The sequence below is a fragment of the Ictidomys tridecemlineatus genome, chromosome 3 (genome assembly GCF_052094955.1).
Source record: "Ictidomys tridecemlineatus isolate mIctTri1 chromosome 3, mIctTri1.hap1, whole genome shotgun sequence".
Classification (NCBI taxonomy): Eukaryota; Metazoa; Chordata; class Mammalia; order Rodentia; family Sciuridae; genus Ictidomys; species Ictidomys tridecemlineatus.
The window spans coordinates 189,978,745-190,001,306 of record NC_135479.1 but is presented as its reverse complement, the minus strand read 5'-3'; the positions used below and the strand labels follow the sequence as shown (position 1 = coordinate 190,001,306).

Here is a 22,562-nt window from a genome sequence, read left to right as displayed (position 1 = left end):
TACCTGAGGGTTAATTAGGTTTAGGGAAAAACTCACAGGGTAGTCTAATATTTCAAAACCATTAAGAACTTGTTGAGACAGTGTGATGGTGCATGTGTATAATCCTAGAGACTCAGGAGGCTGAGACAGTAGGATCACAGGTTTAAGATCACAGCCTCAACAACTTAGCCAGGCCCTAAGTTGAATTTTTATCTACTTCTAAGAGTAGAATAAATATCTGAGAATAGATTCTTTATAATTCAATGACTGAATATTAAATATAAGCTATTAATATTATTTATTATTTTTTCTGAGGTTTCTTTTAGGCCACAGATATCACCCATGATCAACTAGCTAAAAGACTTGTTAGAAATGGAATGGCCATAATTACTTACGGAAACTTGTAATGAATGGTAATTAGAAGACTAATCAAATTACAGTATAAATCAAATTCATTTCTTTATAATTGGTTGCAATTTGGTTAACATCATCAAACAATTACTATAAGCATTTATAAATGATCTGCTGAAGAACTTAGAGGACAGATCTCTGTTACTAATCTATCCATAGCTAATCGATTTTTATGGATATTGAAATGTTTGTTATAAACTAGAAATATCCATTAAATTCTCGAATCTTCAATTTAATTTGATAAATTGTTATTGAAACTAATGACAAATTGGTTATGGCCTCTTCTACAAGATTTTGAAAGAACACGTCAGTGCTACCTTTCTCTGGACGACTCCTGTAAGCTTCTGCATTTCCCCCAGGATGGCAGACAGCACAGAGGACTTCCCAGACCCAACCTGCCCTACAATTGCCACCAAAGCTCCTTCAGGAATCTTCATGTTCAAGCTGCATGATGAAAAAAGGAGAGAGATGATGAAGGGATTTTTCACATTTTTCTACAAACACTTAGGCTTCCAAATTGCAAAGAACAGGTGAATTGTAAAGTCCTGAGGAGGAAATAAACAGAAAAAAATCACTAAGAAAATGAAAGGTACAGTGAAGGGTTAAAAAAATCTTATTTACTATATTAATTTGTTAAATTCTAAAAAATGAAAGTTGACATAATTATAGAATCCAATACTAAAATAATTTTTCAAATGTGCCTCAAATCAAGACTTACTCTTTTAGTACTGGAATCCCTGTTTTATCCCAGGAGAAAGAGGCATTAGTAAACCCAATGGCATGATCTAGGAAAAAAATAAATAAATGCAATAATGCATTTTGGATTAGAACTGATTACCTTGAACCCAGAAGTCTAATAAATATTGAAGGTAATGAGTAAGCGCTGACCTCCTATGTAGTTTGTTTCAATATTTCGAAGAGAAAGCTCCTCAGAGTTGAGAAAGTCTTCCAAACGACACAATGATATCCTTGTCTATCAAAACAGACATACACAGGACCTATCTGTTGTTGAAGCAAAATGTAAACTAAAAAGCTCTTACTGTAACATACAGACTGAATAAATATTTTAGATGCAATTTCAAAATATTGATATAAATAGAGCAAGCATAGTTTGAATTGTTTTAATGATATAAACAAGTTCATCCTTAAAGAGCAGTTTCAAGGGTCAAAGATCAAAACACACATCATCTTTGAAGGAAAGCAAGAAAGACAGCAGTAAAATTTCCTCCCTATTATTGTATAAAAACATAATTAATCAATAATTATAGAAATAGTAATTTTCTACCCTTGTTGAGGTAAAATTGATAAAATTACATATATTTAAAATGTATAACAGCATGCTTTAATATACCTATACATTTTGTATCACAATCAAACTAATTAACATATCCATCACCTTACACAGTTATTTTTTCTCTATGTAATGAGAATATTTAACATCTACTCTCTCAGCAAATTTAAAAAATATAAAATGCATTATTATTAATCAGAATCACCATGCTGAATATCAACTCTCCAAAACTCATTCATCTTACGAAAAGTTTGTACAGTTTGATCAACATCTCTCCATTTCTTTCCTGGCACCTCCCAACCCCTTGTAACCACTCTTCTACTCTGTGCTTCTACAACTTTTTTAGATTTCACATGTAGGGGAGATAATGAAGTATTTGTATTTAATGTGTCTGGCTTATTTCACTTAGCATAATGTTCTTCCATTTGTTTTTTACAAATGGTAGGATATCCTTTCTTATGGTTGAACAATAATTCCTCTGTATATGTGTGTGTGTGTAAGAGAGAAAGAGAGAGAGTATGTGTATGTACCACTTTTTCTTATACATTCATCTATCAATGGACACTCAGCTTGTTTCTATGTCTTATTGGCTGTGGAAATACTGTAATTAATGTGGGAGTTATTATTGAGTTATTCTCAAGATAGTAATTTTATTTCCTTTAGATACATATACCAAAAGGGAGATTGCTAGATCATATGGGAGTTCTATTTTTAATTTTTTAGGAAATTTCCATGCCACTTTCCATAATGACTGTACCAACGTACATTCCCATCAACCATGTGCCAGCATCCCCTTTTTCCATATCCTCATCAGCATTTTTTGTTATCTTTTGACTTTTTGATGATAGCCATCTTAACAGGCATGAGGTGATAACTCACAATGATTTAGAAAGATTAGATTTTTAAAAAAACTTCAGATTGATGTATCAATTGGGCTTCCAACAATAAAGAAATCCATGGTTTTGGCAATACAAGCAATCAATTTTAGAAAAAGAATTATAAAATATTGAGCTACTATTAAGATAAATAAAACCACTTCCCCCCCGAAACTGAGTACATGAAATCTGCAGTACATTTTTATTTTGTATTAGAAGACATCACTTGTTAACATTAAAGATGTAACTGGGCTGTGGTTTCCTTTATAGAGTACATCATATCAATACACACTGCTGCTGCTGCTTTTTTCTTTCCTTTAGACAATTTTTTTTTTAAATTTAAATGAAGGCAGCAGTAAGCCACTAGATCTTTAACACTTTGAGATACCAGACCTTTAGCTAGATTCCAGTTTTAAAAGCAAATCCAAACCATTACTTTAAGAACTAACATTATCTTCAAGTGAAGTGTGCTGTGGAAATAAGAGTTAAAAGCATCACATCCAAGGTACTTCTGTGCCCTCTGTTGGTTATTCTAAGGAAGATAATATGAAAAAGATAGGCTGTAACAAGAATGACTTAATTGGTATTTACTATTCATTTGTTAGTCTTCATTCAAAAAATAATCAAATAAAACAAAAGCAAAGTTCTTAGGTCAAAGAGCTGATTGTAAGAAACAAAGACCCACTTTATGGACCCAGACTTGAGGAAATGGTTCCAATGGAAGATGCCTGAAGAATCCAAGCATGATTTTAACTGAGTGAATCTCAGTGGGAAAAGAAGGATACAGGAACTCACTTTTTTGAATGCCCTGAGGCTTTTGCAGTTTTTACTCATTGTAGTAGCTAAATAGTCTCTATGGACTAGAGGTTACACCTAAAAGCATGCCCAAGCCAGCTCTCAGGTTTTTTTTTTTTTTAATCAGACTGGTGTTATCACTGCACTTTCTCACTGCTTGTCTTGCTTATTCAGTAGTGATGACATGTTGCTGAATCCAGGGAAAACCTTCAGATCTGGGTTCATACAAAGCACCTGATTATAAACCTTCAGTTATAACCAAGTGAACTCTGTGATGACACAGGAGCTAAGTAAAAGAAACCAACACCTAACAATGAAAATAACGTAACGTGTTGAAATATTTAAAAGTCACAATGTTCTCTACCACTTATTGAATCAGGAAAACAAATTTTGAATGCAGAGTTAAATAACTACAAAAAGGGAATATATGATATAAAATGACAAAAAAATTAAATGTACAAAATCATTGATTTTATAGAGAAATGATTCTTAGTTTAAGGATACTCTGAATGTACCTGAACCACAGCTGAGATCACTGTTGGTAAATCAAAAAGAGGAATCCTCAGAATATTAAACAAAGACATAGATGTGAATGCTTTAGTGGCTGTTAAAATGTTTCCTTCATCCAGTGAGAAATACACACCAAAGGTGGCCAGAGACACCTAAAATTAGATACATAATTTAAAAATATATTTATTGCTTGCAACCTAACAAGTTATACAGTCTTAAAAATTAGGGAAGAAAATTTCAATACTTTCCCTTTGCTATTTACTGAAGAATATCAACTATGATACCCATCTGTTTTTTTGAATTAAAAAGTATTTTAAATTATCAACATGGAGACATATAGAATTTCCCTGATTCTCATTACTACCTAGAGTACCCATTTTGATTAAAGTTAAAGTCCAGTTGAACATGGTTTGTTTGTTCTTTGTTTTCTTGCCCTTTGATTCATTTCTCAAGGCAATTTATACTCTAGTTTAAATAGCATGAGATACCTGATGATTAAATGGTGTGAAAGAAAGAGAATACTTCACTTTATATCAATTCACTGCTGAAGACTAACTCTACAAGTTTGACGTTGTCTTCAAACTACTATAGACTTTCATTTTCCCTTGTGAAATGAGAAAAATAATTCATATTATTGTGAGAATAAAAAAAAGGCAACATATATAATTTGGCTTGCTCATAGGAAAAATACTCAGTGTTACTTCCCTTCCCAGCTCCATATAGTGTACCTTTGGTTGCTGCTTAAAAGGAATTAATCATGCCTAATGAAACTTTAGAGCTATAATGAAGCTCTGAAGAGAAGATTTTTCTTTTTAAGAATTAAAAAGGCATATGTTCAATGTGAGAAATTTCAAAGGAACAAAATGTGTAAAAAATATGAACCAATAGGAACACATTTTCTTTGAGCTGTTTGTTCTCTAATCTCCCAAAATTAATGATTAAAATGATTAAAATTTTTAATTTAGACATAAAATTTTTACTTTAAATGTTTTAATTTCAGGCAATTTGGAAGCAAACCTATAAAGTTAAATTAAAAATCAAAAGAGAAAATATATACACTTACCAAAAATGGAATGCAAGTTAACATCAGCATAGAACATATAGAAAGATATGTAGATGATTTTTGAAACTCCAATTCCTGATCTCGAATTTTAATAATCTTATTTTTATAGGCAGGTTCCCATGCATAAAGTTTGAGAATCTGTAAAGAAGTCAGACAATGAATATTTGACAACTAATATTATAGAAGAAAAGACTGCATGCATACAAATGCACACTACACACACACACACACACACACACACACACACACACACAACACAACTGAGGGTAAAAGTAAAAAAAAAATGCTCCCATTTTTGACTGAATCAAAATATTTCCTTGAATTATGTGGCCTTAAAGAGGGGGTCTGAAATCCTCTGAAACAGAAATGAGGACAACTACTCCATTCACAATATCCCCCCCCCCAAAAAAAATAAAATACTTGGGAATCAACCTAACAAAAGAGGTGAAAGACTTATACAATGAAAACTACAGAACCCTAAAGAGATATATAGAAGAAGACCTTAGAAGATGGAAAAATATACCCTGTTCATGGATAGGCAGAACTAACATCATCAAAATGGCGATATTACCAAAAGTTCTCTATAAGTTCAATGCAATGCCAATCAAAATCCCAACAGTATTTCTTCTAGAAATAGATAAAATAATCATGAAATTTATATGGAATAATAAAAGACCCAGAATAGCAAAAACAATGCTAAGCAGGAAGTGTGAATCAGGCAGTATAGCGATACCAGACTTCAAACTATACTACAGAGCAATAGTAACAAAAACAGCATGGTACTGGTACCAAAACAGGCGGGTGGACCAATGGTACAGAATAGAGGACACAGTAACCAATCCACAAAACTACAACTATATTATATTTGATAAAGGGGCTAAAAGCATGCAATGGAGGAAGGATAGCATCTTCAACAAATGGTGCTGGGAAAACTGGAAATCCATTTGCATCAAAATGAATCTGAATCCCTATCTCTCGCCATGCACAAAAGTTAACTCAAAATGGATCAAGGAGCTTGATATTAAATCAGAGACATGGCATCTGATAGAAGAAAAAGTTGGTTATGATCTACATACTGTGGGGTCGGGCTCCAAATTCCTCAATAGGACACCCATAGCGCAAGAGTTAACAACTAGAATCAACAAATGGGACTTACTCAAACTAAAAAGTTTTTTCTCAGCAAAAGAAACAATAAGAGAGATAAACAGGGAGCCTACATCCTGGGAACAAATCTTTACGCCACACACTTCAGATAGAGCCCTAATATCCAGAGTATACAAAGAACTCAAAAAATTAGACAATAAGATAACAAATAACCCAATCAATAGATGGGCCAAGGACTTGAACAGACACTTCTCAGAGGAGGACATACAATCAATCAATAAGTACATGAAAAAATGCTCACCATCGCTAGCAGTCAGAGAAATGCAAATCAAAACCACCCTAAGATACCATCTCACTCCAGTAAGATTGGCAGCCATTAAGAAGTCAAACAACAACAAGTGCTGGAGAGGATGTGGGGAAAAGGGCACAACTGTTCATTGTTGGTGGGACTGCACATTGGTGCAGCCAATTTGGAAAGCAGTATGGAGATTTATTGGAAAGCTGGGAATGGAACCACCATTTGACCCAGCTATTCCCCTTCTCGGTCTATTCCCTAAAGACCTAATAAGAGCATGCTACAGGGACACTGCTACATCGATGTTCATAGCAGCACAATTCACGATAGCAAGATTGTGGAACCAACCTAGATGCCCTTCAATAGATGAATGGATAAAAAAAAATGTGGCATTTATACACAATGGAGTATTACTCTGCATTAAAAAATGACAAAATCATAGAATTTGGAGGGAAATGGATGGCATTAGAGCAGATTATGCTAAGTGAAGCTAGTCAATCTTTAAAAAACAAATGCCAAATGACTCCTTTGATATAAGGGGAGTAACCAAGGACAGGGTAGGGACGAAGAGCTTGAGAAGAAGATTAACATTAAACAGGGATGAGAGGTGGGAGGGAAAGGGAGTGAGAAGGGAAATCACATGGAAATGGAAGGTGATCCTCAGGGTTACACAAAATTACATATAAGAGGAAAGGAGGGGTAAGACAAGATAATACAAGTGGAAGAAATGATTTACAGTAGAGGGGGTAGAGAGAGAAAAGGGGAGGGGAGGGGAGGGGAGGGGAGGGGAGGGGAGGGGGGATAGTAGAGAATAGGACAGACAGCAGAATACGTCAGACACTAGAAAGGCAATATGTCAATCAATGGAAGGGTAACTGATGTGATACAGCAATCTGTATACAGGGTAAAATTGGGAGTTCATAACCCACTTGAATCAAACTGTGAAATATGATGTATTAAGAACTATGTAATGTTTTGAACGACCAACAATAAATAAATAAATAAATAAATAAATAAATAAAGAGGGGGTCTGGGGGACGGGGTCACAATCAGCCTTATCTTTCTTTTATGCACCAGCAACTTATTTCTGAGCCAGTTCTGATGAAAGCCCAGCTCTATGAATGAACTCCACAGCAGTTTCTGTCTCACTCAATTCTGTCACTATTCCTGCTGGTCCAGTTCTCACTTCTTCATAGCCAGCCTATTTTTTCTGGCTTCCCAATTTCTTTAAGACTGATGTCTTGGAACTTAAAGCCATTCTCTAAAAAATGATTGATATTTTCCCATTGTAAACTACTTCCTAAGACAGAAAATGTGGGGGAGCAGGATCATACACTGGTTCACTGTACACATTTTAAAGTGAGAGACCTACATTCAAATTCCACTTCTCTGTGAGATGCTTTATTTTGTGTCTATTTGACTGGACTATGATGCCTAATTTTTTGATTCAATGCTAGACTGGATATTGTTACAAATACATTTTCATATATGATTAAGATCTAAATCAGTAACTTTGAGCGAATGAGATTAATTTCTAGATTATGGGTGAACCTCATTCAATCAATTGAAGGCCTTAAGGAAAAAGATTGAGGTCATCCAAGGAGGAAAAAATTGTGCATTCACACTGCCTACGACCCAATAGTAACTGCCAGCCTGTTCTACAGATTTCAGACTCACCAGCCCCCACAATCATGAGTCAAATTCTTAATTTAATTTTTTTTTTTTGTAGCTTGAGAAATTAAAGCCAGGGACTTCACACATACTAGGGAAGCACTCTAAAACTAAGCTGCATTCCCAATGCGTCATGAGCCAGTTTGCTAAATTCGCTTTTCTTCTTTCTCTCTCTCCCTTTCCCTTCCTTTCCCTTCCCTCCCCTTTGTTCTCTCTCTAAACACACACACACACACACACACACACACACACACACACACACACACGCACACACATGTGTTCTCTATTTTCCTTTTGCTTCTATTTCACTGGAGAACCCTGAAACACTCTCATTTGTTCTGTAAACTTAGACATGACACTTAGCTGACCAGTGTCTTTGTTGTGTAATTTGTAAATTGAGCATAAGAAATATTTTACTCAAGGTTTATAGGGATTACATGAGGAAATGGAAGTAAACTTATCAGCACTTGGCACATAGAAGATGTTTAGTAAATGGCAGCTCTTCTTAGATTATCAGAGAGAGGCTTTATGGCACCTGTTATCTGACCCCATGGAATCCAACTGCTCACAATTTTAGACCATACTACTTGATTGCTATTGGGACTTCCACTAATTTTCAAGTTTATTTCCTGCTGTGGATGCTACTTCAAGTCTTGAATTTTGCTCAGATCTTGGAGAAATGTTCATCCATTTTACCCACACTGTACTAATTCTACTGATAATGCAAATATCCCTTTGTGAATATAAATATTAACACCTGTGAACAAATGCTGGTATACTTTTTATTTTTGGATGCAAAGACTATCAATCAATGTACTGAGAATTGCATTCAGATCATATCACTTTACAGTGATCTTATTAAAAATGTGAGTTAAATTTCAGAGATACTTAAGGCTTCTCTTAATTTCAGCCAAGTCGGTAAATATCACTCCCTCTTCAAGGTATATTCAATCTAACAATTTCTTTCACCTTGGTAATTTACCATTTTGTGTAAGTTCTCCACAGAACGCTACAGCAGATCACTTACTGATTCTAAGGTGAATCTACATGTACATATAATGGATATATACTGTGCACATAAAAATAGAAAATAGATATTCCAAGGATTGATTCTTCATCAAGATGCAAAGCACAACACACACAAAGCAACAATAGACAAATGAGATTACATCAAACTAAAAAGCTTGTGTGCAGCAAAGTGAACAATCAACAGAGTAAAGAGAACCTACAGAACGGGAGAAAGAATTTGAAAATTAAACATCTGATAGTAACTGGTGGGGAGAATGGAGAGAAAGGGAACTCTTGCACACTGCTGGGAATATAAATTTGAATAGTTATTACAGAAAACAGTATGGAGGTTTCTGAAAAAATTGAAAATAGAACTACCATATGATCCAGCAATTCCATTACTGGGTATATATCCAAAGGAAATGAAATCAGTATGTCAAAGAGACATCTGCATTCCCATGCTCATTACAGCATTAGTTACAATAGCTAAGAAGTGGAAAAAGACCTATCTACCCAACTACTGATGAATAGGTTTTAAAATGTGGTACATATACACAATAGAATACTACTCAGTCATAAAAAGAATGAAATTCTGTTATTTGTGACAACATGAATGGAATTGAAGATCATTATATTAAATGAAATAAGTCAGGCATAGAAAAACTAGCGCCTTATGCTCTTACTCATATGCAGAATCTTTTAAAAAGTTGGTTTCATGGAAGTTGAGAGTAGAATGATGGTTACCAGAGCCTGGGGTGAGTAGCAGGGAGAGAGGGATGGGGAAAGGTTGACAGTGGCTACTATGTTACACTTAGGTACAATAAGTTCTAGTATGCTATCCCACAATAGGATGATTAGAGACAACAATTGTGTACTTCATATTTCAAAAACCTAGGAAAAAAAAGATTTTGCATGTTATTACTAAAAAAGGATCAATATTTAAGCATTGATATATATATGTTTTACCTAACTTATATAGTATATGATGTATACATGTATCAAAACATCACATAGTACTGTATTAAATACATATAAATTTATGTGTTTATGTGTCAGCCAAAAAATAAATTTAATTTAAAATTTTAAAACTAGATGTATTACAGAGGGACTCCCATATGTGATTATTAAGGCCAGAAAGAAATTCCATATTGGCTTTGCAAATTTTGTCTTTTAGAGAATTCTGTAAAGCATAACCTATGTCATAATAAATTAAAATGTTGCGTGTATGTGTGTGTGTGTGTACACACACACACACACACACACACACATACATAGAAAACAGTATGAAAACATATATATGTATGTTTATGAAAATGTTCATTAAAATTCTATAAAAATGATAGGGTTGGGGCTGTAGCTCAGTGTTAGAGCATTTGACTTGCATGTGTGAGGCACTGAGTTCTATCCTCAGCACCACATAAAAATAAATAAATAACGATATTCTGTCCATCTACATATATATATATATATATATATATATATATATATATATAACTTTATAAAAATAAATGTAACCTTATGAACTTAAATAACTTCATAAGGATTCACTCATTATTTTGTGAAGAAAATGTTGGTGGCATGAGTGATGTAGCTTGTTTCAACCCATTTTTTCACATAATTCTTTAAAATAAGTAATATTCTGTTTCTTATAATACTTACATTTAGTCGCTGAGAAACGAAAATACCTGCATATTATTTGACTTTTCATTTTAATGCTATTTTAGCACAAATATTTCCAGGTACCTCAAATCTGAAATCTACTCTCAGTAATTACACACATGTGTCATCACTGTGAGACACAGAGAACATTACAAACTTTATTTATCAGTTAGCATGTTGGTATATTATAAATAGTCAAACTGAATGTAAATCTTGTTTATATTACCTTAATTCCGTGTAAGATTTCCTTGAGTAGTTTTATCTGTGTATCTTTGTTCTTTGTTTGGTTTTTCTGTTTAATGGAAAAAAATCACACAGGAAAAAGATTGTTTAAACTTTTGCTGATATGGCCACAGCTATTTTAAAAATACATTCTATTTCCTGTGTTTTATATAAATTTTATTTGAGAAAAGCATCTTACCAATACTTGAACAACATTCTTCTATTGCTAATGTTAGAAGATAGTTATAAATAGGTAAACTACATGCAGATACTAATAGAATAAAAGCAGAATAAAATTGTAGAAAAAAATTATTTAAATGTGAGTAATTCAGAATTTAATAATGAAGTAACACCTGCATTCTATTAAAAATGGAATTATCTATTTCTCCCTTTGGACTTTGATATAAATTCTCTTTTTATAGTTTTTTCTTCTCTCTTTCTGTCTCTTCTTTTTTCTCTCCCATTTGACCAATAAATTTCCCAAAACTCTATCAAATCAAAAGTTCCAGAAATAAAAGCAAAACTCTCTATAAGTTTGAGAAGTTTGGGGAGAATTTGAGTACTTACAATGCATATTTTCAAATATGAGCTGTTTATTTTTTAAATACTATGTAAAATTATTTGAATATCGTATACTTTTTCAAATATGTAATGATTAAAATAACTTAAATTTATTATTGTTTGGGAACCAAGATTCAAGAAAAATTTTCTTCATCTTGAAATGGGATACTATAAACAACTCTAATGTCAACTTTGATCATATAAACAACTTCTTAACTTGAACAATAATTATTAACCCAATAGCTAACATTGTACCTTCAAACCATTTGAATGTATTTCACCTTATGGTTTAAATCATGAGTTGGAATCAATCTTTCTATCTTTGTTTTCCTATCTCTAGTTTATACCTGTTTTTCTTACCCTCTACTCATCCTTTTATGTTATCTGCTACTACCTCAAATGACACCCATTATCTATTTCTCCCTTTGGACTTTGATATAAATTCTCTTTTTATAGTTTTTTCTTCTCTCTTTCTGTCTCTTCTTTTTTCTCTCCCATTTGACCAATAATTCTTTCTCTTCCCTTTTAGCCCTAACTTAAGGTTTTAGTAAGTTACTAAATTTAAAAATTCATTTTTTGACCTGTTCCAGAATTTATATAAACCTATAAAATAGGTTTATACCTGAATTTTGGGAACTACAGGAAACAATTGCAATGAGGTTTTTTTTTGTTTGTTTGTTTCTTATGAAGTTGAATAGAATGAGGCTTGGCTCAGAAGTGATTACAGTAAAAGGACTCAGTGGAATCTCTTAAAGTGGTACTGATATTGGTATCAGCAGAGGTCACACATTGACTTAAAATATTGTAATCTTAATATTTATCCAACCCAGGGCTCTTGAGAAAAAGAAGCTCACAAAGTAGTCCTTCACTTAAAAGAAGTCAGAACTATACTGATAGATGAGTAGACATATAAACAATATGAAAAAGCAAGGGAAAAAAAACATCCCAAAGAGTCCATAATGCTTTAACAGCAGACTTTATTGACACCATAGTGGAAAATATGCCAGAGAAGTACTTTAGAAAGTTCATAGTTAAACTGTTCTATGAACTAAAAGAAGATGTAAGGAATAAAATCAGAGAGAAATTATAGGAAGTGAAAGATCACTTCAAATAAAGAGGTAGATATTCTTAAAAAAGAACCAAACAAAAATCCTCAAAATGAAGTAATCAATAAATCAAATTAAAAATCCAATGGAAAGCATCACCAATAGATTAAACTACTTTGAAGATAGATTTTCAGACCTCAAGGACAGAGTATATAGCTGAAGTCTCTGAAATACAAACTAGAAAATGTGTTATATATGCACAATGGAGTATTACTCAGCCATAAAGAAAAATGAATTTATGGCATTTGCCAGTAAATGGATGGAACTGAAGACTATTATACTAAGTGAAATGAGCCAGTCCCCAAAAGTCAAAGGTTGAATATATCCTCTGATATCCAAAAGCTAATTCAAAATAAGGGGGGGGGCATGTAAAAAAAAGAAGAAAGATCAATGGAGTAGACAAAGAGGAATGAAAGGAAGGGAGAAGAAATGGAGGGATGGGCTAGGGAAAGACAGTAGAATGAATCTGATCTAACATTCCTATGTACATATATGAATATAAACAGAATCTCACCATCATGCACCTCCACAAGTCACTAACTTAAAAAAAAGTAAACCAAAAATAAATGGCAGAAAGATCAGTATAACAGAGTGATGGAAACAGGAGGAGGGAGAGTAGGAGGGGAAGGGGAAGTACTGGGGACAGAATTAGAACAAACTATATTCCATGGTTTTATAATTATGTCAGAATGAATCCTATAGTCACATATAACTAAAAAGAATCAATAAATTTTTTTAAAAAATAAAAAATTTGTTACATTTAAAAAATAATTAAAATATATTATTATTATTATGAGCAAGCATTATTCAAAACATTGTGTTTAATACTTCAGAATTATATCCTATTTTCTAGTTTTCATCTTTATAATTAACCATCTTTTATTTGAACATTTTAGAAAAACAAAAAATATTCAACTTTCCATCACTTAAATTATTTAAGTAAGTAAAACATTTCCCTCTCCCATACATCTAATTCTACTCTATGGGAAATAAGAGACTGTTCCTTTTTCTCTAGATAATTTTATAGTTAAACAAATAAATATGTAGTTGTATATCTTCATTTACTTATTTCTATCACACACATGTGCATGAGTATATTCATGTTGTAAATACTGGAGTAGCATTATATAGACATATGTATGTATATGTATAAAGTAGTCCCCATCTTTGTATCAGTGATTTCTCTTTGAGTGATTTTGATTACCAATGGTCAACAGAGGTCTAAAGATATTAAATGGAAAATTCCAGAATGAAATAATTCATAAGTCTTAAACTCAGAGCAACATGACAAAACCTCTTGTTCTCATCCATTCTGTCCTGTTGGGATGTGAATCCTTGCTTTGTCCAACATATCCATGCTTTGTAGACTACATGCCTGTTAGTCACTTGGTAGCCTTCTCATTATCAGTTTGACTGTCAAACACTAGCTGTGTTCATGTTCAGGTAACCTTATTTAATGCATGGAATCATCTTTCTCTCTCATTGCAGTGTGATTTCCTTCAGCAGAGTGAACTATGCTGTTTCTCTCTTCCTGTAGTACAGCATAATAGTACACACTGTCTGACACCCCATGGGTGTCAATAGACTTTCTATCAATATATGGATATTGATAGAAAGATGAAAAATTGACGGTTAGGAAAGAGTATCAAAATTAGTTCTGTGAAAAATTTACTGTGCATTCACTCTTTGCTCATTCGAGCACGTGGGCCCTTTCCACTCTTCAGACAACCGAGAATACCCACCTCCAGCCTTTGCACTTATTGTCCCCTTCACTTGGTTTATCTTTTTCTGAGACATACACACAGATGTCCAACCATTTGTTGACATACCATTTCCTTCCTGAGAACTTTCCTCCTTCTGCATATATGGAGGTCTCTTTGCTCCTCTATCACCTTATCTTGACTATTTTTATGCATACACATCTTACTATGTATCTATTTAATACCCACTTGATATCTGTCTCCCCCCACAAGCCTCATGAGAGTTGGAACTTGTCAGTTCCTCTCACTACCTCCCTTTCTGTGTCTAGAGTGGTGAGTGGCACAGAATAGGTGCTTCATCAATATGGGTTAAATGAATTAGTGAATGATACATCTGAGTGGTTTCCATTGATAACCTTTACTTTTCATAATTATAGAATTAGCCAGATGACTATTGTCAACTCAAGTCAAAAAAACTCAGCTTCTGTTCAGCACACATAACATGAGGCAGTGATTTTCTTACCTTCAGCTTTTTTATTCTAATGGCAACAAAAGCATTTATTGGTAATACAAGAAAAAGGACTGCCACTCCTGCTAACACTGCAGGACCCAGTTCTTGCCAAAGAAGAAAGACGGCCATCAGGATTTGGAAAGGGGCTGACCAGAGGACACTGAGGTTGGCTGTCAAGTCCATGAGCTGCTGGGCATCTGCTGACATCAAGTTGATGATTTCCCCAGTGGAAAACTGTTTGTGAGAAACATTTGATAAATGAAGGGCCTGTAAAAAGAGAAATAAACAATTTTAGAATTCTTTAAGTTATGGGACATCTTGTTATCAAACAATGGTAAGTATTATCAGTCATTAATATATTTAAGAAAACATGACTTTTAAGTGAGGAATTATAATTTTGATTAAATACATAGTTTTGGAATCAACTGCATAATGGTAGAGAGTAACATCTGGTTCATAAGACAATAAGAACCTTCTACAACTATTTTCTTTAATTACAAAACTGAAAAAGAAATCTGTTCTGAATATATTGAACTCTCTTCCATTTCGTGCCACCTCCATAAAGCTAAATGTAACTGATAAAAAATACACACATAAATCAATGAATATCTAATGAATACTGGTGAGCAGTATTATTACCGAAGTTGTGAAAAACTAAAAAAAACATAATCCCAATTATTAGGATGATTACAATCTAGTTGGGGAACTGTATTCATATATATACATCCACATAGGCCAATTCTAAGTATAAAAGCAACTGGAAAGGGTCATGGAAACAAAGAGGCATAAGATGACTACAAAGACTTCATGGAGCAGATATATCTTTTCTTCCAAGGCCTAATTCTTACTTTTCACCTGTGTATATTATTTAATATTTGTATATCAAATTCAATATTCCCAAGCAAAATTATTGGTACCTTTTTTTAAGGATTCTAGTAGAATGCATTTATTTAATTCCCACTCCCTTAAAATTTCCAGTGAGATACATAAATAACTAAAAATGGTGGAAGATTTGTATTTGCACTGGAAACCAAGCAGAGGCCCATTTACATAAAGAATATTTTATGAAATTTTCACTACATTGATTTAAAAGAAACAAGACTGAGAGTTGAGGCTACCGAGAATAATGGGGTACAAGAAGCAAGCAAAATACATTTTTTTAGTAATAATACAAAAGGAAATTCCACCTGGCAGGACTCACAGTGAAACTTATCCAACATTGCCTACCTTCAAGCAGAGGGATTAAATGCAAGGTGGGGTTGGGTAGGGGGCCAGAGGGACTGCACAGCCCTGGGACTTTCACAAGGCTCCAGCAACTCCACAGGCAAAGGCTTTACGACTGTCCTCTTTACTAGTCAGTAGCAAAAATATCTCCAATCTTGCACCACAAATTGGAGATATTTTTACTACTAACTAGTAAAGAGGTCAGTTGTATTGAAATAACATCAAATGACTATTGCCACATGGGAAGAAAAGGGAAGTCATTATTTACCAGTTAAACTTCCAGTCATATTTATTCCAAATTTTGCTTTTTAACCTCCTCCTAATAAGTTACTGACTATTGTGGACAAGTAAAACAGTAGAAATCCAAGCACATTACTCATTTTATTAAGAGCATAATAATTCATAAGCTCAATCCATTGATCTTGAATAGAATCCTCCCCCAATTATAAACAAATATAGGCTCTTTTTCTCCCTATTTTCTCAAATACTCACTTAGTGTTTATGAAAATATTAAAGGTTATGTAGTTCAAAATAAGTAAATTATCCAAGGAATCAAATAAATGTTCCCCTACTGGGAAAAGGTATTATGATAAACGTAATAAAATAGTTGACTATCTCCTTATTATATTTTTAGGAAAAAAATAGAATACCTAGCAAAAATGAGTAAGAACATGAAATTTTTCCATATCTGAAGTACAACTATCAAATTTTACAAAAACATAATGGAAGCATCCAAAGTCCAAATAGATAATACTTTAAAATGGAATTTGTAAAATGTTAGAGAAGTTAAAAAGCTTTCCCCAGAAATTAGAGAAAACATACTTTAAATCACAAAGAACTTGTATTGATGGTGTATTTTCTCAATACTTTTGCTCATGAACTATTATTAAATAAATTATATATTACTAAGTAAATAAGATTAAAAAATAAATATCAAAAGAAAATATATCAGTGATTATTTTTTGGAGTTAGAATAAATGCTATTTTCTCTTTCATATTTTATGTACTTTCTTCAATGAACAAAATAATCTTTAAAAATTAATTGCTGAGGGGCTGCGGATGTGGCTCAAGAGCGCGCTCGCCTGGCATGCATGCGGCCCGGGTTCGATCCTCAGCACCACATACAAACAAAGATATTGTGTCTGCCAATAACTAAAAAATAAAAATATTAAAATTCTCTCTCTGTCTCAAAAAAAATTAATTGCTGAATAGTGTTCAGCTGCAATTTACATTTCTTTATCATTTATGTCTTATATGAGATTTAGTTTGTTTCTACATTTTGGTTATGGTGAATAGTTGTCTAATGAATACAGATATAAATGTGTCTTTGAGATACTGATTTTAATTCTTTATATATATATATATATCTATATATCTATATATATATATATAGATATATATATATATATATCCAGAAGTAGGAGTCAGATTGCTGGGTGGCATGGCAGCTCCTTTTGGGGGGCAGAGGGTGGCGAGGGGATACCAGGGATTGAACTCAAGGGCACTCAACCACTGAACCACATCCCCAACCCTATTTTGTGTTTTATTTAGAGAAAGGGTCTCACTGAGTTGCTTAGCAGCTCCATGTTGCTGAGGTTGGCTTTGAACTAGAGATCCTCCTGTCTCAGCCTCCTGAACCACTGGGATTACAGGCACAGCTCCTTTTTAAACCTTTGGAAGAATCTCCACATTATTTTCCATACTGCCTGCACCATGTTGCATTTCCACAACAGTGTACCAGGGTTCTGCTTTCCCCACGTTTTTGCCAAATCTTGTCTGTATTTTTGCTTTTTGATATTTTGGTAGTAGTCATTTTGATAGGCATGAAGGAAGGTATTGACATGGTTTTGATTAGTATGCTCTCATGATAAGGAAGATAAGCATTTTATAATACTGTTTGGGCACTGTGTATCTTCTTAAAAAAAGAAGGAAATATATGGAAACATACATGAATCTTGTGGATATTATGTGAAATGAAATAAACCAAATACAGAAAGATATGTGTTGATTCCACTTAAATACTGTATCTAAAAGAGTCAGATTCATAATCAAAGACTGGCATGGTGTTTACCAGAGGCAGAAGGGAGGAAAAACTGGGGAATACTTAACAAAGTTTCAGTGTAGTAAGAGGAATAAGTTATAGAGATCTGCTATGCAATATTATATAGACAGCAATGTAATAAATAAGCAAAAAGGATTCATTTTATACTTAAAATAGGTTAAGATGATAGCATTCATATTAAATACTCTGACAAAATTAAATTAAATAATTGTTTTCAGAATATTAAAGAAAAGACTAAAGGGCACCATATCATTTATTGTTATTTGCATGGCATTTCTAACATTAGGAGAACTGCTTCTTCTTTCAAGATCTTTTGTTCTGACAAATAAACCTTCACATTTCTGTAAGGGACAAAATTCACAGGCCATGAAGGACAATTCAGTTACCATTTACTGCTAAATTATACAATCAAAACTGTCTTTGTGTTACAGGAAACAATTTGAAAGAATACTGCAATATGCACCACAATTACAGTAAATCGTGCAATATTTCTAGAATTGTCTGGTAGAATTTAATCTAATGAAAAAGAGAAAGTGTGATTGAGATAAAAAGAAAGGATCTTATCTTTAAAATCTAAAATAATTTGAAAAGTCAGGACATTTCTAAATATCCTTAAAGTCAAAATTGAAATTAGCCAACATATATTTGTATCATAATTACTTTTTTTCTAAGAAAGTTCCTCCAAGCTCCCCAAGTTTTAGGTTTTTAATCCATACACACACACACACACACACACACACACACACACAGGCATAATTGTGTGGCTCATCTCTTCCAAAACTTCATTTATTCCACCTATTATTACAATAGAAGATGATCCAGATGAACTAGATAGAGTTTTAAGCTTCCCAAACCCCTCCAAACTAACTGGAAATATCTTCATTATCGATGAGTTCAATTCACTAATATTTAATTTTATCCATTTATGATAAAATTTGTTTTGCAATTTCACCTCTCCCTTTACTGTTTTTTGCTGTATCCATTGCCAAGGCCCTTCTTCAAATCTTTAACTATTGCAATAGTTCTATGGTTTTTCTTCTCTCTACCCTGTTTTAAATATTTTTGCCTTGAGCATCCCCCTGTGGTTCAACTGCATCCTAAGTTCTTATATAATGCAAATACATTTTCACAATATAGTCTTCAAGGTTCTTCAATTTTGTTTCAACAAACAATCCCTTCTTTCTGTAATATTATCTCTCCCCATCATACTATATAGGAAAAGTGTCAACCCAAATTAACCTACTTACCATTTTCTGAGCAAGTCTTATATTTGTTTCCACCTTTTTTTCATGTTATTGCTACATAAAAGACTTTACCTCATGACATTCATCCTACTGACCCACATTTGTATATTGACCATGAAACTTTTTCTGACTTTGCTAGCTGGAAGCCATACATATCATGCAAAGCTGAAAGGGCTCTATATTCCCATGACCTTCAAATGCAAGTATGAGGCATGAACTTAAAAGTTTAACCTTAACATTTATGGGAATTTGTTCTTCTTCCGTTCCTTTATATTCCAACAACTATGCCAGGATTCTCTTGACTCAAAGTGCAGGGTTTGGATTGTGGCTCTCTTCTTCTTTCCACCCTTAAATGCAATACCTCTACTTTACAGAGTGCAACTAAATTTTATCAGTTTTATTTGTATTTTATAACTTCTATAAATAAAGTAAGATAAAAACTTTAAGTTACACAGGGAGACATTCTAAATATTGTACTTTCCAAAATGGTAGCCACTAACCAGGTATGGTTAGCAAATTTAAAGTTAAATTAATTAAAATTAAAAATTCACTTCCTTAGTTATACTAAGTTATACTAACAGTCACTTTCAAATCTTCGACATCCATATGTGACTAGTAGCTACCATATTGCACAGTGTAAATGTAGAACAATTTTAGAAACACAGAAATTTCTATTGGACGGTGTTTAATGAAGGAATACACCCCGAGTGCCCACACTAAGCCCAGGACTAATTGATGCTGCTTTTGAGTCATATCTTTTTCTGAGTCTTTATGAATTCTCATGGAACCCGCACCTATAAACCAAAGAATAAAAAAAAAAAATCTGAGTTTAGAGACCCATAGATTCTTAAAGTGACCAATGTAAGGAGACTCATGTTCTTCACTGAGAACCTAAAAATAATATTCCCTGAACTATATTTCAAATAAAGCATAGTTATGTGAATGACACAGAACAAGTGAGTCCTGCCAACTCCACTTTTTGTCAAGCAAAGGATCTGAGACCAGCTTTACTCAACTCTATTAACAAGATCCTAATGAAATAGATCCAGTTTCAAGTTAAATAGGTCATCTGGGGTCTGCTAGGACAGTCACTTGAAGATATCTAAATATGAAATAAATCACAATCCCAAATCCTGTAAAGAAGAAAGGAAATTTATCTATTCCAATTAACCCCAAGGAGAGAGATTTCTACTGCACTCCCCTTCAATTAAAGACTATTTTTAGAGAAATGTTAGGTTCACAGCAAAACTGAGAAGAAGGTAGTTCTGATAGAGTGTCTCTCCCCACACAGGCATGGCCTCCCCTATTATCAACATTTCTGGAGTAGGACATGAGGTGTGACTGATGAACACACTCTGACACATCATTATCACCAAAGCCCATAGTTTACATTAGATTTCAATCTTGTGTTGTACATGCTATGGGCTAGGACAAATGTGTGACACAGTCACCAGGATAGTGTCATAAAGAGCAGCTTCGTTGCCTAAAACTTTTCTGAGCTCTGCCTTTTATGCTTATAAATCCACCCACTTTTGCTTCTGCTCTTTCAGGGAAGTTGATACTTTTATGCTTGTAAATCTACTCACAACCCACATCTAAACACTGAGGCTTTAGTCACTGAATAAAATCCTGTTCTGTAGAGACTGTACATCAAAAGTCAAGCGGCAGCATTTAAACAGCTCCTAGATTCTTTTGTATCTCTCCTGCATGTTTGGATTCCTCTGGAATTATGATAGGACAGTCTCTCTGACCCCAGTTTTGGGCTGAACTATATAGCTCTGCTACAAGTTCATTTAACATTTATTGATTCAATGGGTCCTGGGTTATTTTAGGTTGTCTAAAACCTCTCTATGTCCCCATTTGACCCAAAAGGATGAAATAGCCTATAATGCCTGTTGGCCAGCTCAGTCTAAATTCTAATGCTTCCTTTTACTTATACAAGTTCGATAGGTTTCTAAAAGACTCTTCCAAGACTTGGTGTGAAAATTTCCTTAACTATATACAACCCTTGTAGATTTTCTGCTTATTGGATCCATTTAGTTCCACATACTATGTATGCTAACATTTCTTTCCAATTTCTTGAAGGCTTCTTTGTTCATTCATTTATTCATTTATTTACTGAGCCATCCAACATTTATAAAAATATTAAAAAATCATATCTTAGATGATAAGGACACAACAGGCAGATGCATTTCTGTTCCAGATCTTGAAGCACCCAGAATTTACAGGAGGAGCACAAAGAAAGAACAAAACACAACCGCTGATTGAATAAATGGCTGATAACTAGGGGAGGGAGGAAACTCTTTAATTGTTGATAATTATGATATAAATAAAAGGCTCTGTATAGAAACAAGGTGGTGTTTAAAACAGTATTTTCTAAAGAGGACAAATCAAACTTTAAGTCTGAGGAATGAAACTTAGGATCAAAGAGAGGGAAGCAATTACTGCACAAAGCAGGATGGATTTGTTGCATTAAAAAAAGGTGAGCAGTGGAGTCAGACAAAAGTAGAAAGAATTACAGTGAAAAGAAGAAATTTTATGGATGCTCAGATATACAATCAGGAAAACATTCAATTCCATTTGCTTTTGGAGGAGGAGTTAAGTGACATAACAGTAGACAAAGAAACCATTTAGTTTCCCAGTTGAAGGCTGTCTAAAAGTTTTAGGACAATAGGGAGAGGGAGAGAATCCCCTAGGGAAATTAATGCAACCAGATTGATGAGTCAGTTCTGTATTGGAGTAAAACAAATGTTCATGTAAAGGACACTTTAAGCACTTTTTAATATATTCCACTACTTTCCCAGTTCCATTATTGCAAAGCATAACAAGAGAGCAATCCACTTAAAGTTGGGAAATCCTTGAATATTTTTACCTTTTTGTAGATCAGTCCAGTTACAGCTGTTTTTATTTTTGCTGAGGTGAGCAAGCTAAAACGTTGATACTGCTGAAGGATCAAGGTTTGGGAAAAGGCTACAGCAAAAAGTGCAACTGCATAACCATAACCAGTCCAGTTGGAATCTGGGGTGTTTTCACAGAAAATGATCATTTGCCTGGATGTCATAAAAATTGAGAAAAGGGAAGAAATGTTATTTACCTGAAGTGGTTAAATGCTTGTGAGAGTTAAGTATTGTTAACACCACACACACACACACACACACACACACACACACACCTGTATGTTCTTCTGTATCTGCTCAATTTGGTGTCCTTCTCTTTCTTTGTTTTTTAAACTCATGCATTAGATGACAAAGTAAATAAAATCATCAATTAC

At 33.6% G+C, this 22,562-nt stretch overlaps 1 protein-coding gene across 1 annotated transcript in view; it reads right to left on the bottom strand.

Annotated features, from left to right (window-relative positions):
* Positions 1–22,562, bottom strand: part of LOC101966891 (multidrug resistance-associated protein 1) — a 93,251-nt gene that overhangs the window by 47,958 nt on the left and 22,731 nt on the right. The window contains exons 5-12 of the mRNA XM_078044464.1: positions 22,164–22,341; positions 14,774–15,028; positions 10,888–10,953; positions 4,925–5,062; positions 3,867–4,013; positions 1,279–1,363; positions 1,109–1,175; positions 708–834 (exon numbers count right to left, since the gene is read on the bottom strand). Coding sequence (XP_077900590.1) covers positions 708–834; positions 1,109–1,175; positions 1,279–1,363; positions 3,867–4,013; positions 4,925–5,062; positions 10,888–10,953; positions 14,774–15,028; positions 22,164–22,341 — 1,063 coding nt within the window. The remainder of the gene's footprint in view (positions 1–707; positions 835–1,108; positions 1,176–1,278; positions 1,364–3,866; positions 4,014–4,924; positions 5,063–10,887; positions 10,954–14,773; positions 15,029–22,163; positions 22,342–22,562) is intronic.